Source organism: Zalophus californianus, chromosome 3, assembly GCF_009762305.2.
Source record: "Zalophus californianus isolate mZalCal1 chromosome 3, mZalCal1.pri.v2, whole genome shotgun sequence".
Taxonomy (NCBI): domain Eukaryota; kingdom Metazoa; phylum Chordata; class Mammalia; order Carnivora; family Otariidae; genus Zalophus; species Zalophus californianus.
The window spans coordinates 123,941,910-123,963,609 of record NC_045597.1 but is presented as its reverse complement, the minus strand read 5'-3'; the positions used below and the strand labels follow the sequence as shown (position 1 = coordinate 123,963,609).

Below are 21,700 nucleotides of genomic sequence, written 5' to 3'. Positions count from 1 at the left end.
ATGGAGCCTTATAATGATGAGTTCAGGCTGCAGCTTTGCCAGCAAATGAAATAGAGATGTAAATCATCAAACGTGTAGTGGGTCAAGCAAGGATTCTAAGCTAGTCCTCCACATGAAAGTTCAAATCACTGAGTGCTCTGGCAGGAGATGGGCAAAAATACTCAATGGGTGAAGTAGATCCTGAATGTTTCTCAAGAAATATTCATGAGATTTTACATTTACAAGAATAGCTATAACATTAAATTTTCTCCATTAAATAATTATGAGTCTCAGTTAAATACAACCTGAAACTAATATAATACTGTATGTTAATTATACTTCATTTTTAAAAATTAATAAATATGTCTAGATGCTAGATGGCCAACTAAGTGTATTCAGGATCTAAGTGACTGATTTCTACTCACTGGTCCTGCAATGGATACAAGTCAGATGTCATAGCAAAATTACAGATTTCATGTAACAGATGTTTAGGTTACTATGAGTGAATGCAAATAAGTCAGCAAAAGTCAAGAGTGTTTTATACTAAAAATTTCTAGGAAGATAGTCAGCAGACAACAGCACTAATTATTAAGAGTGAAATAAGTACTTGATAATATTATTAGTTATAGATGCTATTCTCTTTTTATTGGGTGAAGTGTCAACTTACATTAGTGACTAATAATATTAAAACACAGCATATAAACATTTATGTCAGATAAGCCCTTATCAGTAACTTTACTCCTGCCTTTGTAAATATAAAGTTGTTTTTACTGTTTTTCAGAATACTGAGAATATACTTCACACGTTGACTCAGCACACCAGGTCTGAACTTAACCTCATTTTACATTAATATAATTTAAAAATTAGTCTGAGGATACATAATAGTTGTTTTTGTTAACTAGGTATGTCACAAGTTGTGCCTTTGCACCCAATACCCTTTTATTTGCTACTGGTTCAATGGATAAAACAGTGAACATCTGGCAATTTGATCTGGAAACACCTTGCCAAGGTTAGTAAGGGCATCTAACCCAGTTCAACCCGTTCACCATTAAAATTTTAAATTCCATACTTTTTTGGCAAATTATTCACCTTGCTTTTTCTTAGTATAAAGTATACATCTAAATTTAATATAATTTAAAAATAATTTTAGAGAAGCCAGTGTTTTAAAGTAGTTGGTCTATGTTAAAACTGTTGGTAAATGCTTTTCTAAGAATATACATTTTCAGAAATGCTAAGATAGTTATGCAGGTTAAGGTACAGGTTCTGGGACAAGTCCTTGTTTTGATAGAAAAGGTGCACTTTCATGGATATTATACCTCCCATAATTTTGTAAGCTATTTATTTGTACTGCATACTATTTTTTTCAGATAAATACAGCCTGGGAACAAAATAGAAATCACAGTTTTATTTGTTCATTTTATTTTTGGCCTCATCAAACAATGTTGACACATAATTTAGGAGTTTAATTTTTATCACTGTCAGAATTAACGAAATAGTGGTGCTGATATGCAGATGATAGAGCACATAGAATACTTTGGCTGATATGAGGTTTTTGGTTTTTGTTTTGTTTTGTTTAAAGTAGGCTCTGCATCCAGCATGGAACCTGATACAGGGCTTCAGCTTATGACTCTGAGGTCAAGACCTGAGCTCATGCTTAATTGAGCCATTCAGGCACCCAGATTATGAGTTTTATATAATAAAAAAAAAATTGTTTTTCTAGAGTGAAAAGAAAAAGTTCCAAAAGAGTAGTATTTAATATAGTATTAAGTAATACTGTAATTATGCATAGTATTATTTGATTTTTTGAAATTTCTTAAAAGAATGTTAAAGAGCAAAACACAGATTTAAGGAAATTTCATTTACTTTTTAATTCTCAGTGAGAATATTTATAAAGGAAGTACTTTTCTTCATTGTTATTTTACCTGCCTTTTTGTTTGTCGGTTTGTTTTTAAAAGCAAGGAGCACCGAAGATCAAGCGAAGCAGTTTACTGAAGACTGGTCAGAGGATGATGTCTCAATGTGGCTTTGTGCACAAGGTTTAAGTGACCTTGTTGGTATTTTCAAAATGAATAACATTGATGGAAGAGAACTGTTGAATCTCACCAAAGAAAGTCTGGCTGATGATTTGAAAATTGGTAAGATTAGTGGAAGATAGGTAGTCTTAAAAGTGACTTTTAATAATTTACTCTGAGATTGGTTTTAGTTGTATTAATAGTTTCCTCTTAATATTCTGGCATAGTAATTATTCTGGTGTATATATTTTTATTAGATTATGAAAAAGAAATGTTATGTAGTATTTCTTTAAAGCCACCATGTAACTAATTTTAAAAATGTATATATTTTAAAAATTGAGATATAATTCACATGGTAAAAAACACCCTTTTATGAGTGTACAACGTAGTGACTTTTAGTATATCCACAGTTGTACAGCCATCACCACTGTCTAATTCCACAACATTTTAATACATTCAGAAAGAAACCCCATGCCCATAAGCAGTCACTCCTCTTTCTCTTTCTCTCTAGCTCCTGGCAACCACGAATCTGTGTTCTGTCTCTAAGGATTTGCCTCTTCTTGACATTTCATACAAGTGGAATCCTATAATGTGTGGCCTTGTCTGGCCTCTTGCTTAAATGTTTTCAAGGTTCATGCTATAGCATATACTAGTACTTCATTTCTTTTGATGACAGTATTTTTTTCACTATGAATTTATCACTTTTTGCTTATCCATCTATCAGTTGATTGAATTGAGACTGTTTCCATTTTAGCTATTATGAATGCTTCTCTGAACATTTGTGTACAAGTTTTTGTGTGATAATATTTCCAGTTTTCTTGGGTGTGTAATCAGGAATGGAATTGGTGGGTCATATAGTAACTCTGTGCTGACATTTGAGGAACTGCTGGACTATTTCCAAAGCAGCTGTGCTATTTTACATTCTCAACAGCTGTATATGAAGATTTCAGTTTCTCTACATCCTCATCAACACTTGTTTTTTAAATTATAGACATCCTAGTGGTTTCTCATTATGGTTTCAACATACATATCCTGGTCACTGGTCATGTTGAACATCTTTCCATGTGCTTGTTAGCCATTTGTAAATCTTCTTTGTAGAAATGTCTAGTAAGATCCTTTGGCCATTTTAAAAACTTAGGTTGTCTTTTTGTTTATATAAATTTAGATGTAAGACTTACCGGATATATTATTTATAAATATTTCCTCCCTTTCTCTGGGTTAGCCTTACACTTTCTTGATAGTATCCTTTGAAGCACAAAAATTTTTAAATTTTTATGAAGTCCAATATATCTTTTTTTTTCTGTTGCATGTGCTATAGGTGTCATATCTAAGAAACTATTGCCTAATTCCAAGTCTTGAAGATTTATACCTGTTTCTCTTCTATGAATTTTATATGTCTAGTTCTTACATTTAGGTGTGTGATCAAGTTTGACTTAATTTTTGTATATGGTGTGAGGGTAAGGGTCCAACTTCATTCTTTCAGATGTAGATATCCAGGAGCTGCACCAGCACTATTTGTTGAAAAGACTATTCTTGTCCTTTGCAATTGTCTTGGCACCCTTGTTGAAAATCAACTGACTACAAATGTGAGGATTTATTTCTGGACTCTCAGTTCTATTTCATTGATCTATTTGTTCTTATGCTGGTTCCACACCTTTTTTTTTTTAAGGTTTTATTTATTTGAGAGAGAGTGAGTGGTGGGAGGAGCAGAGGGAGAGGGAAAGAATCTCAAGCTGACTCTGTGCTGAGCGCAGTGCCTGACACGGGGTTCAGTCTCATGACCCTGAGATCATGACCTGAGCTGAAACCAAGTGTTGGACACTTAACTGACTGAGCCACCTAGGTGCCCCCACACTGTCTTAATTACTATAGCTTTGTAGTAGGTTTTCAATAAAAACATATGTGTCCTTTTTTTCTTTTTCTCTCCAGGATGGGTTTTGCTACTCTGGGTCCCTTGCATTTCCATATGAATTTTAGAATCAATTTGTCAGTTTCTGTTTGGGAAAAAAAAAAAAAAAGCCACCTGATTTTTTAAATTTTTAAATTTTTTTTTATTTTATTATGTTAATCACCATACATACATCATTAGTTTTTGATGTAGTGTCCCATGATGCACTGTTTGCGGATAACACCCAGTGCTCCACGCAGAACGTGCCCTCTTTAATACCCATCACCAGGCTAACAGATCCCTCCACACCCTCCCCTCTAGAACCCTCAGTTTGTTTCTCAGAGTCCAGAGTCTCTCATGGTTCGTCTCCCCCTCCGATTTACCCCCCTTCATTTTTCCCTTCCTGCTACCTTCTTCTTTTTTTAACATATAATTTATTATTTGTTTCAGAGGTACAGGTCTGTGATTCAACATTCTTACACAATTCACAGTGCTCACCATAGCACATACCCTCCCCAATGTCTATCACCCAGCCACCCCATCCCTCCCACCCCCCACCACTCCAGCAACCCTCAGTTTGTTTCCTGAGATTAAGAATTCCTCATATCAGTGAGATCATATGATACCAGTCTTTCTCTGATTGACTTATTTCACTCAGCATAACACCCTCCACTTCCATCCACATCGTTGCAAATGGCAAGATTTCATTCCTTCTGATGGCTGCATAATATTCCATTGTGTATATATATATGTATACCACATCTTCTTTATCCATTCATCTGTCAATGGACATCTTGGCTCTTTCCATAGTTTGGCTATTGTGGACATTGCTGCTATAAACATCGGGCTGCACGTACCCCTTCGGATCACTACATTTGTGTCTTTGGGGTAAATACCCAGTAGTGCAATTGCTGGGTTGTATGGTAGCTCTATTTTCAACTTTTTGAGGAATCTCCCTACTGTTTTCCAGAGTGGCTGCACCAGCTTGCATCCCCACCAACAGTGTAGGAGGGTTCCCCTTTCTCCACATCCCCACCAACATCTGTTGTTTCCTGACTTGTTTAATTTTAGCCATTCTGACTAGTGTGAGGCAGAATCTCATTGAGGTTTTGATTTGGATTTCCGTGATGCTGAGTGATGTTGAGCACTTTTTCATGTGTCTGTTGGCCATTTGGATGTCTTCTTTGGAAAAATGTCTGTTCATGTCTTCTGCCCATTTCTTGATTGGATCATTTGTTCTTTGGGTGTTGAGTTTGATGAGTTCTTTATAGATTTTGGATACTAGCCCTTTATCTTATATGTCATTTGCAAATATCTTCTCCCATTCTGTCGGTTGTCCTTTGGTTTTGTTGACTGTTTGCTGTGCAGAAGCTTTTTATCCTGATGAAGTCCCAATAGTTCATTTTTGCCCTTGCTTCCCTTGCCTTTGGTGATGTTTCTAGGAAGAAGTTGCTGTGGCTGAGGTCGAAGAGGTTGCTGCCTGTGTTCTCCTGTAGGATTTTGATGGACTCCTGTCTCACATTTAGGTCTTTCAACCATTTTGAGTCTGTTTTTGTGTGTGGTATAAGGAAATGGTCCAGTTTCATTCTTCTGCATGTAGCTGTCCAATTTTCCCAACATTTGTTGAAGAGACTTTTTTCCATTGGACATTCTTTCCTGCTTTGTCGAAGATTAGTTGACCATAGAGTTGAGGGTCCATTTCTGGGCTCTCTATTCTGTTCCATTGATCTATGTGTCTGTCTTTGTGCCAGTACCATACTGTCTTGATGATGACAGCTTTGTAATAGAGCTGGAAGTCCGGAATTGTGATGCCGCCAGCTTTGCTTTTCTTTTTCAACATTCCTCTGGCTGTTCAGGGTCTTTTCTGGTTCCATACAAATTTTAGGATTATTTGTTCCATTTCTTTGAAAAAAGTGGATGGTATTTTGATGGGGATTGCATTGAATGTGTAGATAGCCCTAGGTAGCATTGAAATCTTCACAGTATTTGTTCTTCCAATCCATGAGCATGGAACATTTTTCCATTTCTTTGTGTCTTCCTCAATTTCTTTCATGAGTATTTTATAGTTTTCTGAGTACAGATTCTTTGCCTCTTTGGTTAGATTTATTCCTAGGTATCTTACGGTTTCGGGTGCAGTTGTAAATGGGATCGACTCCTTAATTTCTCTTTCTTCTGTCTTGTTTTTGGTGTATAGAAATGCCACTGATTTCTGTGCATTGATTTTATATCCTGCCACTTTACTGAATTCCTGTATGAGTTCTAGCAGTTTTGGGGTGGAGTCTTTTGGGTTTTCCACATAAAGCATCATATCATCTGCAAACAGTGAGAGTTTGACTTCTTTGCTGATTTGGATGTCTTTCCTTTCGTTTTGTTGTCTGATTGCTGTGGCTAGGACTTCTAGTACTATGTTGAACAACAGTGGTGCTAGTGGACATCCCTGCCGTGTTCCTGACCTTAGGGGGAAAGCTCTCAGTTTTTCCCCATTTAGAATGATAATCGCTGTGGGTTTTTCATAGATGGCTTTTATGATATTGCGGTATGTACCCCCATCCCTATACTCCGAAGAGTTTTTTTTTATTTTTTATTGTTATGTTAATCACTGTACATTACATCATTAGTTTTTGATGTAGTGTTCCATGATTCATTGTTTGTGCATAACACCCAGTGCTCCACACAGAATGTGCCCTCCTTAATACCCATCACCAGGCTAACCCATCCCCCCCACCCCCTCCCCTCTAGAACCCTCAGTTTGTTTTTCAGGGTCCATCGTCCCTCATGGTCCGTCTCCCCCTCCAACTTACTCCCCTTCATTCTTCCCCTCCTGCTGTCTTCTTTTTTTTTCTTAACATATATTGCATTATTTGTTTCAATAGTACAGATCTGTGATTCAGCAGTCTTGCAAAATTCACCTCTGAAGAGTTTTGATCAAGAAAGGATGCTGTACTTTGTCAGATGCTTTTTCTGCATCTATTGAGAGGATCATATGGTTCTTGTTCTTTCTTTTATTAATGTATTGTATCACACTGATTGATTTGTGGATGTTGAACCAACCTTGCAGCCCAGGAATAAATCCCACTTGGTCGTGGTGAATAATCCTTTTAATGTACTGTTGGATCCTATTGGCTAGTATTTTGGTGAGAATTTTTGCATCCATGTTCATCAGGGATATTGTTCTGTAATTCTCTTTTTTGATGGGGTCTTTGGTTTTGGGATCAAGGTATTGGTGGCCTCATAAAACGAGTTTGGAAGTTTTCCTTCCATTTCTATTTTTTGGAATAGTTTCAGAAGAATAGGTATTAATTCTTCTTTAAATGTTTGGTAGAATTCCCCTGGGAAGCCATCTGGCCCTGGGCTCTTGTTTGTTGGGAGATCTTTGCTTACTGCGTCAATTTCCTTAGTGGTTATAGGTCTGTTCAGGTTTTCTCTTTCTTCCTGGTTCTGTTTTGGTAGTTGATACATCTCTAGGAATGCATCCATTTCTTCCAGATTGTCTAATTTGCTGACATAGAGTTGCTCATAATATGTTCTTATAATTGTATTTCTTTAGTGTTGGTTGTGATCTCTCCTCTTTCATTCATGATTTTATTTATTTGGGTCCTTTCTGTTTTCTTTTGGATAAGTCTGGCCAGGGGTTTATCAATCTTATTAATTCTTTCAAAAAACCAGCTCCTAGTTTCGTTGATCTGGTCTACTGTTCTTTGGTTTCTGTTTCATTGATTTCTGCTCTGATCTTTATTATTTCTCTTCTCCTGCTGGGTTTAGGTTTTATTTGCTGTTCTTTCTCCAGCTCCTTTAGGTGTAGGGTTAGATTGTATATTTGAGACCTTTCTTGTTTCTTGAGAAAGGCTTGTATTGCTATATACTTTACTCTTAGGACTGCCTCTGGTGCATCCCAAAGATTTTGAACAGTTGTGTTTTCATTTTCATTTGTTTCCATGAATTTTTTAAATTCTTCTTTAATTTCCTGGTTGACCCATTCATTCTTTAGTAGGATGCTCTTTAGCCTCCATGTATGTGAGTTCTTTCCGACTTTCCTCTTCTGATTAAGTTCTAGTTTCAAAGCACTGTGGTCCGAAAATATGCAGGGAATGATCCCAGTATTTTGGTACTGGTTGAGACCTGATTTGTGACCTAGGATGCGATCTGTTCTGGAGAATGTTCCATGGGCACTAGAGAAGAATGTGTATTCTGTTGCTTTGGGATGGAATGTTCTGAATATATCTGTGAAGTCCATATGGTCCAGTGTGCCATTTAAAGTCTTTATTTCCTTGTTGAGCTTTTGCTTAGATGATCTGTCCATTTTAGTGAGGGGGGTGTTAAAGTCCCCTACTATTGTATTGTTGTCGTTGTGTTTCTTTGCTTTTGTTATTAATTGGCTTATATAATTGGCTGCTCCCATGTTAGGGGCATAGGTATTTACAATTGTTAGATCTTCTTGTTGGACAGACCCTTCAAGTATGATATAATGTCCTTCCTAATCTCTTATTATAGTCTTTTGTTTAAAATCTAATTAGTCTGATATAAGGATTGCCACCCCAGCTTTCTTTTGATGTCTATTAGCATGGTAAATGGTTTTCCACCCCCTCACCTTCAATCTGGAGGTGTCTTTGGGTCTAAAATGAGTCTCTTGCAGACAGCATATCAATGGGTCTTATTTTTTAATCCAGTCTGATAGCCTGTGTCTTTTGATTGGGGCATTAAGCCCATTTACATTCAGGGTAACTATTGAAAGATAAGAATTTAGTGCCATTGTATTGTCTGTAAGGTGACTGTTACTGTATATTGTCTCTGTTCCTTTCTGGTCTATGTTACTTTTAGGCTCTCTCTTTGCTTAGAGGACCCCTTTCAATATTTCTTGGAGGGCTGGTTTCATGTTTGCAAATTCCTTTAGTTTTTGTTTGTCCTGGAAGCTTTTTATCGCTCCTTCTATTTTCAGTGACAGCCTAGCTGGATATAGTATTCTTGGCTGCATATTTTTCTCATTTAGTGCTCTGAATATATCATGCCAGTCCTTTCTGGCCTGCCAGGTCTCTATGGATAGGTCTGCTGACAATCTAATGTTTCTACCATTGTAGGTTACAGATCTCTTGTCCCAAGCTGCTTTCAGGATTTTCTTTTTGTCTCTGAGACTCGTAAGTTTTACTGTTAGATGTTGGGGTGTTGACCTATTTTTACTGATTTTGAGGGGTGTTCTCTGTGCCTCCTGGATTTTGATGCCTGTTTCCTTCACAAATTAGGGAAGTTCTCTGCTATAATTTGCTCCAGTATACCTTCTGCTCCTCTCTCTCTTTCTTCTTCTTCTGGGATCCTAATTATTCTAATATTGTTTTGTCTTATGGTATCACTTATCTCTCGAATTCTGCACTCGTGATCCAGTAATTGTTTATTTCTCTTTTTCTCAGCTTCTTTATTTTCCATCATTTGGTCTTCTATATCACTAATTCTGTCTTCTGCTTAATTTATTCTAGCAGTTAGAGCCTCCATTTTTGATTGCACCTCAGTAATAGCCTTTTTGATTTCACCTTGGTTAGATTTTAGTTCTTTTATTTCTCCAGAAAGGGTTTCTCTAATATCTTCCATGCTTTTTTCAAGCCCAGCTAGTATCTTTAAAATCGTCATTCTGACCTCTAGTTCTGACATCTTACTAATGTCCGTATTGATTAGGTCCCTGGCAGTCGGTACCGCCTGTTGTTCTTTTTTTTGAGGTGATTTTTTCTGTCTTGTCATTTTGTCCAGAGGAGAATAGATGAATGAGAGAACAAAATGCTAACAGGGTAACAACGACCCCAGAAAAATATACACTAAACAAATCAGAAGAGACCTGAAACAGGGGGGAAAGAAAGGGAAAGAAAGAAAAAAAAGAATATGATCAAATATGATCAGGCTGGTGAATAGATCAGTGCTACACACTAGATTTTGGGCGTATTTTGGTCTGTTAGAAGAAACTGCCTCCCAAAATTTTAAAGAAAGAAAAGCTTATATATGTACAAAAATAAGGGTAAATACGATGAAGGGATGGAATATGACTAAAGATGAAAATTACAGAAGATTTTATAAAAGGAATTGATAAGTAGGCTGAAAAAAGAAGGAAGAGAAATTTAAAAAAAAAAAGTGAATGTGAGACTAGAACAAAGCTAGATACTTAAAGATTTACGGTATATTTTGGTCTGTTAGAAGAAACTGTATCCCAAAGTTTTAAAGAGAGAACAACTTATATATATACCAAAAATAAGGTTAACTACTATGAAGGGATAGAATATGACACTAAAAATGAAAAATAAAAATGATTTTTAAAAAAGGGATTGATAAGATGTTGGTTGAAAAAGGGAAAAAGAAAAATTAAAAAAAAATTAACTTTGAAAGACTAAAGAACCAGGGGGAAAAAAGCCATGAATTCTATGTGCAGTATCCCCTAGTGCTGGCGTTCTGCCGTTCTCATTGATTGGTAAACTTGGTCTTGGCTGGCTGTTCTTGCTGATCTTCTGGGGGAGGGGCCTATTGCCGTGGTTCCCAAATGTCTGCCGGAGGTGGAATTGCCCCGCCTTTGCCAGTCCCAGCTAAGTAATCTGCTGGGGTTTGCTCTTGGGAGCTTTTGTTCCCTGAAAGCTTTCAGTACAGCTTTGGGGGACGAAAGTGAAAATGGCAGCCTCCCGATCTCCACCCCAAAGGAGAGGAGAACTCGGGGCCCCGCTCCTCAGTGCGCCCCCAGAGAGAAGCAGTCAATCACTCCTGTCTCCCTGGTCTCTGGCCACACTCTGTGCTTACCTGGCCTGTGACCAAGCGTTTCTATCTCTGGCAGCCGACTCAGTGTGGAGTCTCCAAACCCAGCAGATCCCTGCGGTGCGCTCCCGCACCACTCCTCCCAGTGGAGGAAGGGGAGTCTCCCCGTATCTGCCGCCTGTTGTGTCCCTGCTGGAGGAGCAGTGGCCCGACTGTGCCGAGGATCACAGTTTATGGCAACCCCGAGCTGAGAGCCCGCTTCTCGGCTCCGTCTCTGCATCCGGCTTTCCCGCTCCGATACCTGGGAGCTCTGCTGCACTCAGGCACCCCCGGGCTTTCTGTGACCCCGAGGGTCCTGAGACCACACTGTCCCAGCGAGGGTTCCCACCGCCTGTGTAGCCACCGGAGCGACGTCCCTCAGCAGAGCAGACTTCTAGAAGTTCCGATTTTGTGCTTTGCTGCTCTATAACTTGCCGGTGGTGGCTGACGGAGGCCCCCTCCCCCGCCATCTATACTCCCGAATATCGCCTCGGATTCACTTCTCCGCACATCCTACCTTCCAGGTGGTCGCTTTTCTGTTCAGAGAGTTGCTGCTATTATTTTCTTCGATCTCCTGTTGAGTTCGTAGGTGTTCAGAATTGTTTGATCCCTATCTAGCTGAATTCCTGGGACCAGATGAAATTTAGGTCTCCTCCTCCTCCTCCATCTTGCTCCTCCCCCTAAATTTTTTAATTTTTTTAAGTTATTTAAATTCCAGTTAGCATGCAGTGTATTATTAATTTCAGGTGTACAATGTAGTGATTCAGCACTTCCATACAATACTTGGTGCTCATCACAAGTGCACTCCTTAAAAAGCCACCTATTTTGGTATGGATTATATTGAATCTGTGAATTAATTTGGTGATTATTGTCATATTAACAATATTATGTCTTGCAATCCATAAACACAGGACTTTTTTTTTTTTTTTCAAAGATAGAGCATGTGTGAGTGGAGGGAGAGGGGCAGAGGAAGAGGAAAAGAGAGAATTTTTTTTTTGATATTTATTTGCCAGAGAGAGAGTGCACAAGCAAGGGGAGTGGCAGGCAGAGGGAGAAGCAGGCTCCCCGCTGAGGAAGGAGCCTGATGTAGGACTCTATCCCAGGACCCTGGGATCATGACCTGAGCCAAAGACAGCTGCTTAACTTACTGAGCCACCCAGGTGTCCCAGGACATTTTTCAGTATAATCAGGTCTTCTTAATTTTTTTAAACAGTGCTTTGTCATTTTCAATATACAAGTCATTTTTCCTCAAGTGTATAATTCAGTGGTTTTTAGAATATTCAGTGAATTATATAACCATAAACACCATCTAATTTCAAAACATTTTTATCCCCTCAAAGGAACCCCATTCTCTCTACCTAGCCTCTGGCAACCACTAATCTACTTTGTCTTTATGGATTTGCCTGTTTTGGACATTTCTTATAAGTGGAACCATTAGTAGGTGCCCTTTGTATCTGGCTTCTTTTATGTAACAATGCTTTCAAGGTTCATCCATGTTTTGTATGTATAAGTACTTCAGTGTATGAGGTTTCCAGGTTTCTTCACCTCTTTCTCAACACTTGTTATTACCTGTCGTCTTGATTATAGACACTCTTGTAGATGTGAAGTGTATTAGATTATAGTTTGGATTTGTATTTACCTAATGAATTGGAGCATCTTTTCAAGTGCTGATTGGCCATTTATGTATCATCTTTGGAGAAATATTTGTTTAGATGCTTTGCTCTTTTTAAATTGATTGATTTGTCTTTTTATTGTTGAGTTATAAGAGTTGTTGATATATTCTGGATACCAGATCCCTATCAAAAATAGTTTGAAGTCTTTTTTTTTTTTTAAAGATTTTATTTATTTGACAGAGAGAGAGAGGAAACACGAGCAGGGCGAGTGGGAGAGGGAGAAGCAGGCTTCCCGTGGAGCAGGGAGCCCGATGTGGGGCTCGATCCCAGGACCAAGGGATCATGACCTGAGCCGAAGGCAGACTCTTAACGACGGAGCCACCTAGGCACCCCAAAAATAGTTTGAAGTTTTAGTGTCATGCTGTAATAAAAATAATATCACATACTATTAACATACTATAATAAAATCTTAATTGGAAATCTTAGGAAATAGGATATCCATAGTGAGATGTATTGTTAATGGTCAAATAACAACAAAAAGATTAAAACCATTTTAAAGTATAGTGTTATACTTTCCTTATAAGGTAAATATAGCATGTGAATGTATTTAAATATCTTGGAATCTTACGGCCTTTTAAGAAGGTAACAGAATGATGGTTTGTGAAAATACTTAGCGTCAGATAGTTTTGTTCTCAGGCCATACTGTGAAAGCTATGTTTGTATCTCTAATAACTTATTTTCTTTATAATTTACTCTTTCCTCCTAAAAGTAGGTAATAGAGTGTGGGGTTGTTTTGTTGTTTTTTTTTTAAGGTCTGCTGAATTTAACATCTTCATTAGTTGATTTCTCATTCCTCTCTCATAATAAATCTTTACCTTATCACGCAGAAGCACTTGACAATGTAAAACAATTTCAGATTTCAGTAAAGGATGTTTGAAAACATAAAATAAGCATAGTAAAAACAATAGGAATAGAATTATATTCTGATAAAGAAAAAAATTCTTGGATTTAACGGTTTGAAATAGTTTTTGAAGGATGAATCTCAGGGCTAATAGTTAGAATCATTTTAAACTTCAACAAAATAAGTCAGAACTATCAGGCCCAAGCCAAAACTGAAATGTAATTTAACATCTGTGGTAGTCTAATAGCAGAATTAGGAAAATCATTATTATGAATGGAGGCAAAAATGTTAACATTCTCTAGTAAATTAAGGAATCTGCTTCGTGTTTAAGATTTGGAAAGTTAGCAAATTGAACAAATAGAATAAATTATTAAATAAATAGGGCATTTATTTTTTCACATCATTCTGATGTATTTTAAAGTTCTAGGGCACCTGGGTGGTTCAGTTGGTTGTGTCTGTCTCTTCATTTCAGCTTAGGTCATGCTCTCAGGGTCATGAGATTGAGCCCCATGTTGGACTCCACGCTGGTTGTGGAGCCTGCTTAAGATTCTCTCTCCCTGGGCACCTGGGTGGCTCAGTTGGTTAAGCGACTGCCTTCAGCTCAGGTCATGATCCTGGAGTCCCGGGATCGAGTCCCACATCGGGCTCCCTGCTTAGCAGGGAGTCTGCTTCTCCCTCTGACCATCCCCCCTCTTGTGCTCTCTCTCTCTCTCATTCTCTCTCTCTCAAATAAATAAAATCTTTAAAAAAAAAAAAAAGATTCCCTCTCCCTCTGCCCCTGCCCCCACATGCTCGCTCTCTCTCTCAAAATAATGTTTAAATAAAAATGTAAACAGCTAATTACACTAAACCTCCTAAAATTAATTATACTAAACTTCCTGAAATTAAAAATTAAGATGGGGCGCCTGGGTGGCTCAGTCGTTAAGCGTCTCCTTCGGCTCAGGTCACGGTCCCAGGGTCCTGGAATCGAGCCCCGCATTGGGCTCCCTGCTCCGCGGGAAGCCTGCTTCTCCCTCTCCCACTCCCCCTGCTTGTGTTCTCTCTCTCACTGTGTCTTTCTCTGTCAAAAAAATAAATAAAATCTTTAAAAAGAAATTGATAATTTAAAAGTTGATAGAAGTAAAAATACAAATGAGTGAAACTTGTTTGGACAAACAGATGAGCTTTATGTATGATTGTGTTTCATATGAGATCAACAGATATATCTAGTTTCAAAAATTTTTAAATATAAGATGGAATTTTTACATTAAACTGAAGATCTTCAAAAATTATTAGGAAATTTTTTTGTTTAAACACAGCAACCAATAATAAATAATCTTTTGTGATTTTATACAGTTTATTGGTATTCAGCAGTCTGAAATTCTCCAACTTTCAGAATAAAGTGTAGAATAAACTCTCCATTAGTTGCCGATTTATTTTAACCACATAGTACTCTATAGTACAAAGATTAAAGATTTTATAAAGAAAACAGTTCCATGTGGTAAAACAGATGTCTGAAGATTTTTCGTTGTAATAGATAAAATCTTTATTTGCTAGAGACTTGCATAGAGGTTAGCAGTGCTTCTCCCACCCTAACAAAATAATTTCTTTTTAGAATCTCTAGGGCTGCGGAGTAAAGTTCTGAGGAAAATTGAAGAGCTCAGGACAAAGGTGAAAACCCTTTCTTCTGGAATTCCTGATGAATTTCTATGTCCAATAACAAGGGAGATTATGAAAGATCCTGTCATTGCATCAGGTATGTGTGATGCTTTTCTACGTTTCAGGGCATATTATGTGCCAAATGAAAAAATGTAGATAGTTCACAGAAGTTTGTTAAATGTGGAAAATTTTTAAAATCTGTTTTATAGCTCATTAAGTAGTTTTTTAAACTCCTTTGATCTGAGGTAAACTATTGAACATTATATATTTCTTAATAAAATTGGATGGAGTAGGTTTGGATAAGATTAGAGACAAAAGGGGTAAGTTTAACAAGCTTTACTTGTGAAATGTGTTTTTGGTTACAAGTATGCAAGGTAAAATATTGTTTTTGAGATAGACTGTTGAGATCTCATGTTTATTTTGTCTATCATGAATTTAAACAACCTTACAGGAATAAGATTTAAAGATTATAAAATTGCATCTTTCCACATTAATTTCTAATTTTTGTCAATAGGCACAGATGTATATACTTTACATAGTTGTAATCAGTGAATCCATATTATGTTTTTTAATTTTTGTGTAAAACTTTATACATTTCTAAATATTGACCTAGTCTACATAATTTCCAGTTTTAATAACTTTATTCCACTGTGGCTCTATGTTACATTTTGACTCTTGTAAACACCTACATATACCAAATAGTGGAAAACTTTATATTGTAAATAGCATTGCAATGATACCGTGGTACTTCCTTTTTTCTGTTACCCATTACTTAGGGTTATTTTTATGGCATGTGTGCCCCAAAGCAGAATTAACCAGTCAGAATATTTTATGAACATGAAAAAGAATGGTTTTGATCATTTTTATTAGAATATTTAGTGGACATTGAAAAGTAGTTTTGGCACCCTTGTTGAAGATCATTTCACCACAGATGTGAGGGTTTATTTCTGGGTTCTTTTGTCCCATTGGTCTGTATGTTTGTCTTTATGCCAATACCATACTTTTTTGATTAATACAGCTCTGTAATATGTTTTGAAATCAGGAAGTATAGGGCCTCCAGCTTTGTTATTTCAGGATTGTTTTAGCTCTTTAGGATACTTTGGGATTGCATATGAATTTTAGTATGGGTTTTCCTATTCCTGTAAAACATGCCATTTGGATTTTGATGGAGATTGTATTGAAACTGTAAATGACTTTGGTTAAGTATGGACATTTTAACAATATTAACTCTTCCCATCCATGAATAGGATGTCTTTCCATTTATTTGTATCTTCTTTTAGTTCTTTCCACAATGTTTTGTAGTTTTCAGTATAAAAGCCTGCCAGGATTTTCATCAAAATGGTGTTTATTGATCAATTCAGAACTGACGGCTCCAACTCATGAATATCACACAGCTCTCCCTTTTTTTAGGTCTTCTTTACATTCTGTTAGCAGTGCTTTGTATTTCAATGTGTAGGTTTTGCACATATTCTGTTATACTGTCATTAGGTATTTCGTATTTTTATAACACTATAGATACTAGTTTTTTAAAATTTCAATTCCCAGTTCATTGTTTTTCACAATTGATTTTATAGATTGACTTTGTATTCTGTGACTGTTTCAGTTTATTAGTAATAATACCTTTTATAGGTCCTTTTACTTGATTTTCTTCATACATGATCACGTCATCTGCAAGTAGACATTCGTATTTCCAATCTGTATGCCTCCTTCCACCCCTACCTCTTGTCCTGTTTCTTGTTATGCTGGCCAGGATTTGCAATACAGTGTTGAAAAGAAGCAGTGGGAATGCCTCAGTCTGCTCTTAAGGGGGAAGTATTCAGTTCAATTCAATCTTTCACCATTAAGTATTATGTAAGCTGCCTTCTAACAAGTTAAAGTTCTCTTCTATCTCCAGTTGCTGAGAATATATAAAATGCTTATCCACTGAAGTGGTTTTTCTCTTTTATCCTGTATTATGATAGATTACTATATTAGTTCCCTGTTGCTGTCATAACAAATCACCACAAAATTAGTAGCACAACATTTCTGTAGGTCAGAGGTCCAGTACACTCACAGGCAAAAGTCAAGGTATTGGTAGGTTCTGTTCCTTGCTGGAGGCTCTAGGGAAGAATCCATTTCTTGCTCATTTAGGTTGTTGGTAGAATTCAGTGCCTTGTGATTTTAGGACTGAGGCCCTATTTTTTTTGCTGACTATAACCTGAGGGTTGTTCTCACCTGTGGTAGGCAGAATGATGGCTCCCCAAGGATGTCCACATTCTAGAGCCCCAGAGCCTGTCAATGTTACATGGCCAAAAGGGCTTTGCAGATGATTAAGGATCTTGAGATAGAAGAGTTCCCTGTATTATCTGGTCGACCCAGTGTAATCACAAGGATCTTTGTAAGTGAACCAAGGAACAGGAGAGTCAGTCAGAGGAGAGGTGACAATAGAACAGAGGTTGAAGTGATACAGGACCATGAGCTAAGGAATTCAGGCAGCCTCTAGAAGCTAATAAAGACAAGGAAACAGATTCTCCCTTAGAGCCTTTGGAAAGAATGCCATCCTGCCAACACCTTGATCCTAACCCAATGAAACTGATTTCATATTTCTGATCTGTAGAACTGTAAGATAATAAATTGTGTTAAGTCACTAAGTTTGCACTAATTTGTTACAGAGGCAATAGGAAATTAATACACTGCCTTCTTTTTCCAGCTTCAAACCTAGTATCTCTTTGTATCACATTGTATCTCTTTGACCCACTTTCCTACTTTCCTCTTCTGCTTTTAAGAACTCCTGTGATAGATACTTTCCTGTTTTAAAATCAGCTGATTAGTGACCTCAGTTCTTGGCAAGCTTAATAATCTTTTGCCATGTTAACATAGTCAAAGATTCCAGGATTAGGATGTAGGCATGTTTGTGGGTCATTTTTCTGTCTAACACAACATTCATTGATTTTTTTTTATTTTGGTAATATAAAAATACATAAAATCATTTTATCAGTTTTTGAGTATACAGTTCAGTGGTATTGAATTTGACTATTCCGGATACCTCATATAAGGAGAATCATGGCAATATTTGTCCTTTTGTGTTGAATTACTTAGCATAGTATCTTCAGGATTCATCCACATTGTATCATGTGTCACAACTGGTTTCCTTTTTAAGGCTAAAAAATATTCCATTGTATGTTTATATCATACTTGGTATATACATCCAACCGTGGACATGTGGGTTTTTACCACCTTTGGATATAATGAATAATGCCACTGTGGATGTGGGTGTACAAATATCTGTTCAAGTCCCTGCCTTCAGTTCTTTTGGGGTATATACCCAGCAGTCGAATTGTCCGGTTATATAGTAATTCTGTATTTAATTTTTTGAGGAATCACCGTACCATGTCCACAGTGGCTGCACCACTTTACATTCCCACCAGCAGTTCACAAGACTTCCAATTTTTCTACATCCTTGCCCGTACTTACTATTTTCTTGTTTTTGTTTTGTTTTATAATAGTCATCCTGATGGGTGTGAGGTAGTATCTCATTTGGATTTTGTGTGTGGGGGGGGGTGTGTATGTTTAAGATTTTATTTATTTGACAGAGAGACAGCAAGAGAGGGAACACAAGCAGGGGGAGTGGGAGGGGTTAAGCAGGCTTCCCGCTGAGCAGGGAGCCCAATGCGGGGCTCGATCCCAGGACCCTGGGATCATGACGTGAATGAGCCGAAGGCAGATGCTTAACGACTGAGCTACCCAGGTGCCCCTCATTTGGATTTTGATTGGCATTTCCCTAATGACTAGGATGTTGAATGTCTTAGCTACTTCTTGGCCATTTATATTTCTTCTTTGGAGAAATATCTATGTAAGTCCTTTACCATTTTTCAATCTGTTTTTTTGTTGAGATATAGGAGTTCTTTATATATTCTGGATATACCTTATCAGGTATGATTTACAAGTATATCTCCCATTCCACAGGTTGCCTTTTCACTCTGTTATGGGGCCCTTTGATACACAAAAGTTAATTTTGATGAAGTCCAGTTTTTTTCTTTTATTGCATGTGCTTTTGGGGTCATATTCATAGGAAATCATTACCAAATCCAATGTCATGAAGCATTGCCCCTATGTTTCTTCTAAGTGTTTTATTTAGTTTCTACATTTAGGTTTTTGTTCCATTTTGAGTTAATCTTTGTATATCGTGTACTTATCCTTTTGTATGCAGATATCCACTTCGCCAGCACCATTTGTTAGAGAGAGTGTTCTTTCCTCCATTGAATGGTCTTGGCACCCTTGTTGAAAACACTAGGCTATATACGTGGGGGGTTATTTCTCTCTGTATGCTATTGGTCTGCATAGCTGCCTTTATGCCAGTACCACACTGTTTTGGTTACTGTGGCTTCATCTATAGTAACTTTTGAAATCAGGAAATGTGAGTCTTCCAACTTTTTCTTTGAGATTGTTTTGGCTCTTCAGGATCTCTTGCAACTCCATATAAATTTTAGGATGGATTTTTCTATTTCTACAAAAAATGTCCTTGGCATTTTGAGAGGGATTGTGATGGAAATCACATGGACTCTTTAATTGCTTTGGGTAGGATGGGAATTTTAATAACCATTGTCTTCTAATGCATGAACACAGAATGTCTTTCCTTTGTGTCTTTAATTTCTTACAGCGATGTTCTGTCGTTTTCAACATGCAAGTCTTTTATCTCCTTAAGTTTATGACTAAGTATTCTTTTTGATGCTATTTGTAATTGGAATTATCCTAATTTCCTTTTTGGATTCTTCAGTGTATAGAACCACAGCTGATTTTTGTATGTTGATTTTGTATCTTGCAACTTTGCTGAATTGATTTTAGAACTTTTTTTGTGGCATCTCTGGGGTTTGAATTCTTCACTGACTGCTGGATTTGATATGCTAATGTTTTCAGTATTTTTGTATCTGTGTTCATAAGGGATATTGGAGTTTTCTTTGTAGGAGAGTTTCTTTGTAGATTTGAATTATGAATTCAAATACAGCTTTTAATAGATTACTTCACCAAATTAGGTTTCTGAGTATTCGCTCTTCTTGGAGGTTTGCATTTTCAATTACTTTTAAAATATTCTTGTTGGCATCATTTTAATGTATTTTGTGTTGAATTGTATCATGTTTTAATCTTGATTCTCTTGCTTTTTGTTCATAATTGCATGGTATTTTTCTTTCAATCTATTTTTAGAACAGTGTACATCTTGGATTTTCACATAATCTTTCACCACAGGTAACGCATTTCCTAACTTTTAACATTATAGATGAATAAAAATGTTCTTCTGATTAAAGTTTATCTAAATTGAATCATAAACTAAGTCTTTTTTGGGCCTAGCTTCTTGCCTTAAGCATGCTTTGTATAATTTATCCATGTCGTTGTACAAAGCAGTAATTTGTTAAATTTTTATGTGTGAATATACTACAAATGATCCATTCGATCATTATTGGCTGCCATGAACCTTAATCATCTTCTTTGGTGAACACACATGTGCATTGCTTTTGGGTATATTCCAGAGAGTAGATATGTACAGGCTGTTACCCAGAGTGGTTGAAATAGCTTATACCCCACCAGCAGTGTATAAGAATTCTAGTTGCTCCCTAGCCTTACTTATATTTAGTATTGCCTCTTTCATTTTAGCCTTTATGATTTTGATTGAAGCAATTGAAGATTCACATGCAGTTCTAAAAAATAACAGATCCTGTACACTTTGCCCAGTTCTGCTGCCAGCATTTTGCAAAATGATACAATATCACAACTAGGATATGGACACTGATGCAGTCTACAACTTATTTCGATTTCTCCAGTTCCATGCATGTGTTGTAAATTCTACAAGTTTGTCCCTTTTGGAAGGTTGAGCATCAGCCACCAATCAAGACAGAATAGTTCCAAACCTACAAACCAGCTTTTGCCTTTTTATAGTTAGATGTCCTCCAGACCTCATCTGTCCTCCATTTCTAAAAGCTGTCATTTCAAAAGTATTATATGAATGGAATCATACAGTAAATAACATTTTGGGATTAGCTTTTTTCCACATAGTATAATCCAGGGAGAGTTGCCATCTTTTTATTTTTAGTCTTCCTGTATTACTTTTAGAGGTGTTCCCTGTGGAAAACATACATACAGTTGAAGTTGAATTTTTAAAAAAAATCTGTCCTCAGGATGCCTGGCCGGCTCAGTCGGTAGAGCCTGCTAGTCTTGATCTCGGGGTTGTGAGTTCAAGCCCCACCTTGGGTGTAGAAATTAAAGATGAAGAATTTTTTTATACAATTTAATAGAATTGAACTGATTTCTGTCTATTGTGATTGATCTATCTGGGCTAATTCCTTCCCACATGTTTCCATTTGATTTCGCTTTCTTTTAGCTCTTTGCTCCTTCTTTGCTGAATTTTTCCGAATTGATTACATGTCCTTTTTGGCTTTTTCTCCCCCTGGTGTTTCAGAGCCCTCTACACCGTGTATCTGTTAAACTGCCTTCGAAGCATTCTTACACAGTATTTTTATTCATCTATCCTTTATAAAAAGCAGCATGTGTTTGGTGAGAAGCAATAGGGAAACACAAGATTTTGAAAATGTGGAGGCTTCTTCTTTTTCTGATATAGCCTTCCAGATATTTTTATTTTATTCTGTGACAAAGGGATATGATATGAACTTTAAAAATTCAATTTACTTAACATATCAGTATTTGTCAGTATGCTTGGAACTACTGCAGTCACAACTACAGAACAGTATTTCATGGTATGAACGTGCCATAAATTAACTCACACTGTTGATGGACGTCTTTTTCCAAGTAATTCTGCAAAAGAAAATCCTCAGTCATGTAGTATATACACAGGTACACTAGATAAAATCTTAATACTGATAGGTACTGCCCTATTTTTAAATTTTTAGTTTGAATTATACTCATCTTTTTAAAAATTGGC

General features: G+C 36.9%; 1 protein-coding gene across 5 annotated transcripts in view; it reads left to right on the top strand.

Moving 5' to 3' along the window:
- Positions 1–21,700, top strand: part of WDSUB1 (WD repeat, sterile alpha motif and U-box domain containing 1) — a 53,869-nt gene that overhangs the window by 21,873 nt on the left and 10,296 nt on the right. For 4 of the 5 annotated variants that reach the window (XM_027590723.2, XM_027590722.2, XM_027590719.2 and 1 more), the window contains 4 exons: positions 761–801; positions 882–988; positions 1,935–2,114; positions 14,747–14,887. In XM_027590723.2, the coding sequence (XP_027446524.1) occupies positions 761–801; positions 882–988; positions 1,935–2,114; positions 14,747–14,887 (469 nt within the window). Of the gene's footprint in view, positions 1–760; positions 802–881; positions 989–1,934; positions 2,115–14,746; positions 14,888–19,971; positions 20,014–21,700 lie in introns of all 5 variants that reach the window. The other variant, XM_027590721.2, reaches the window with a different exon arrangement.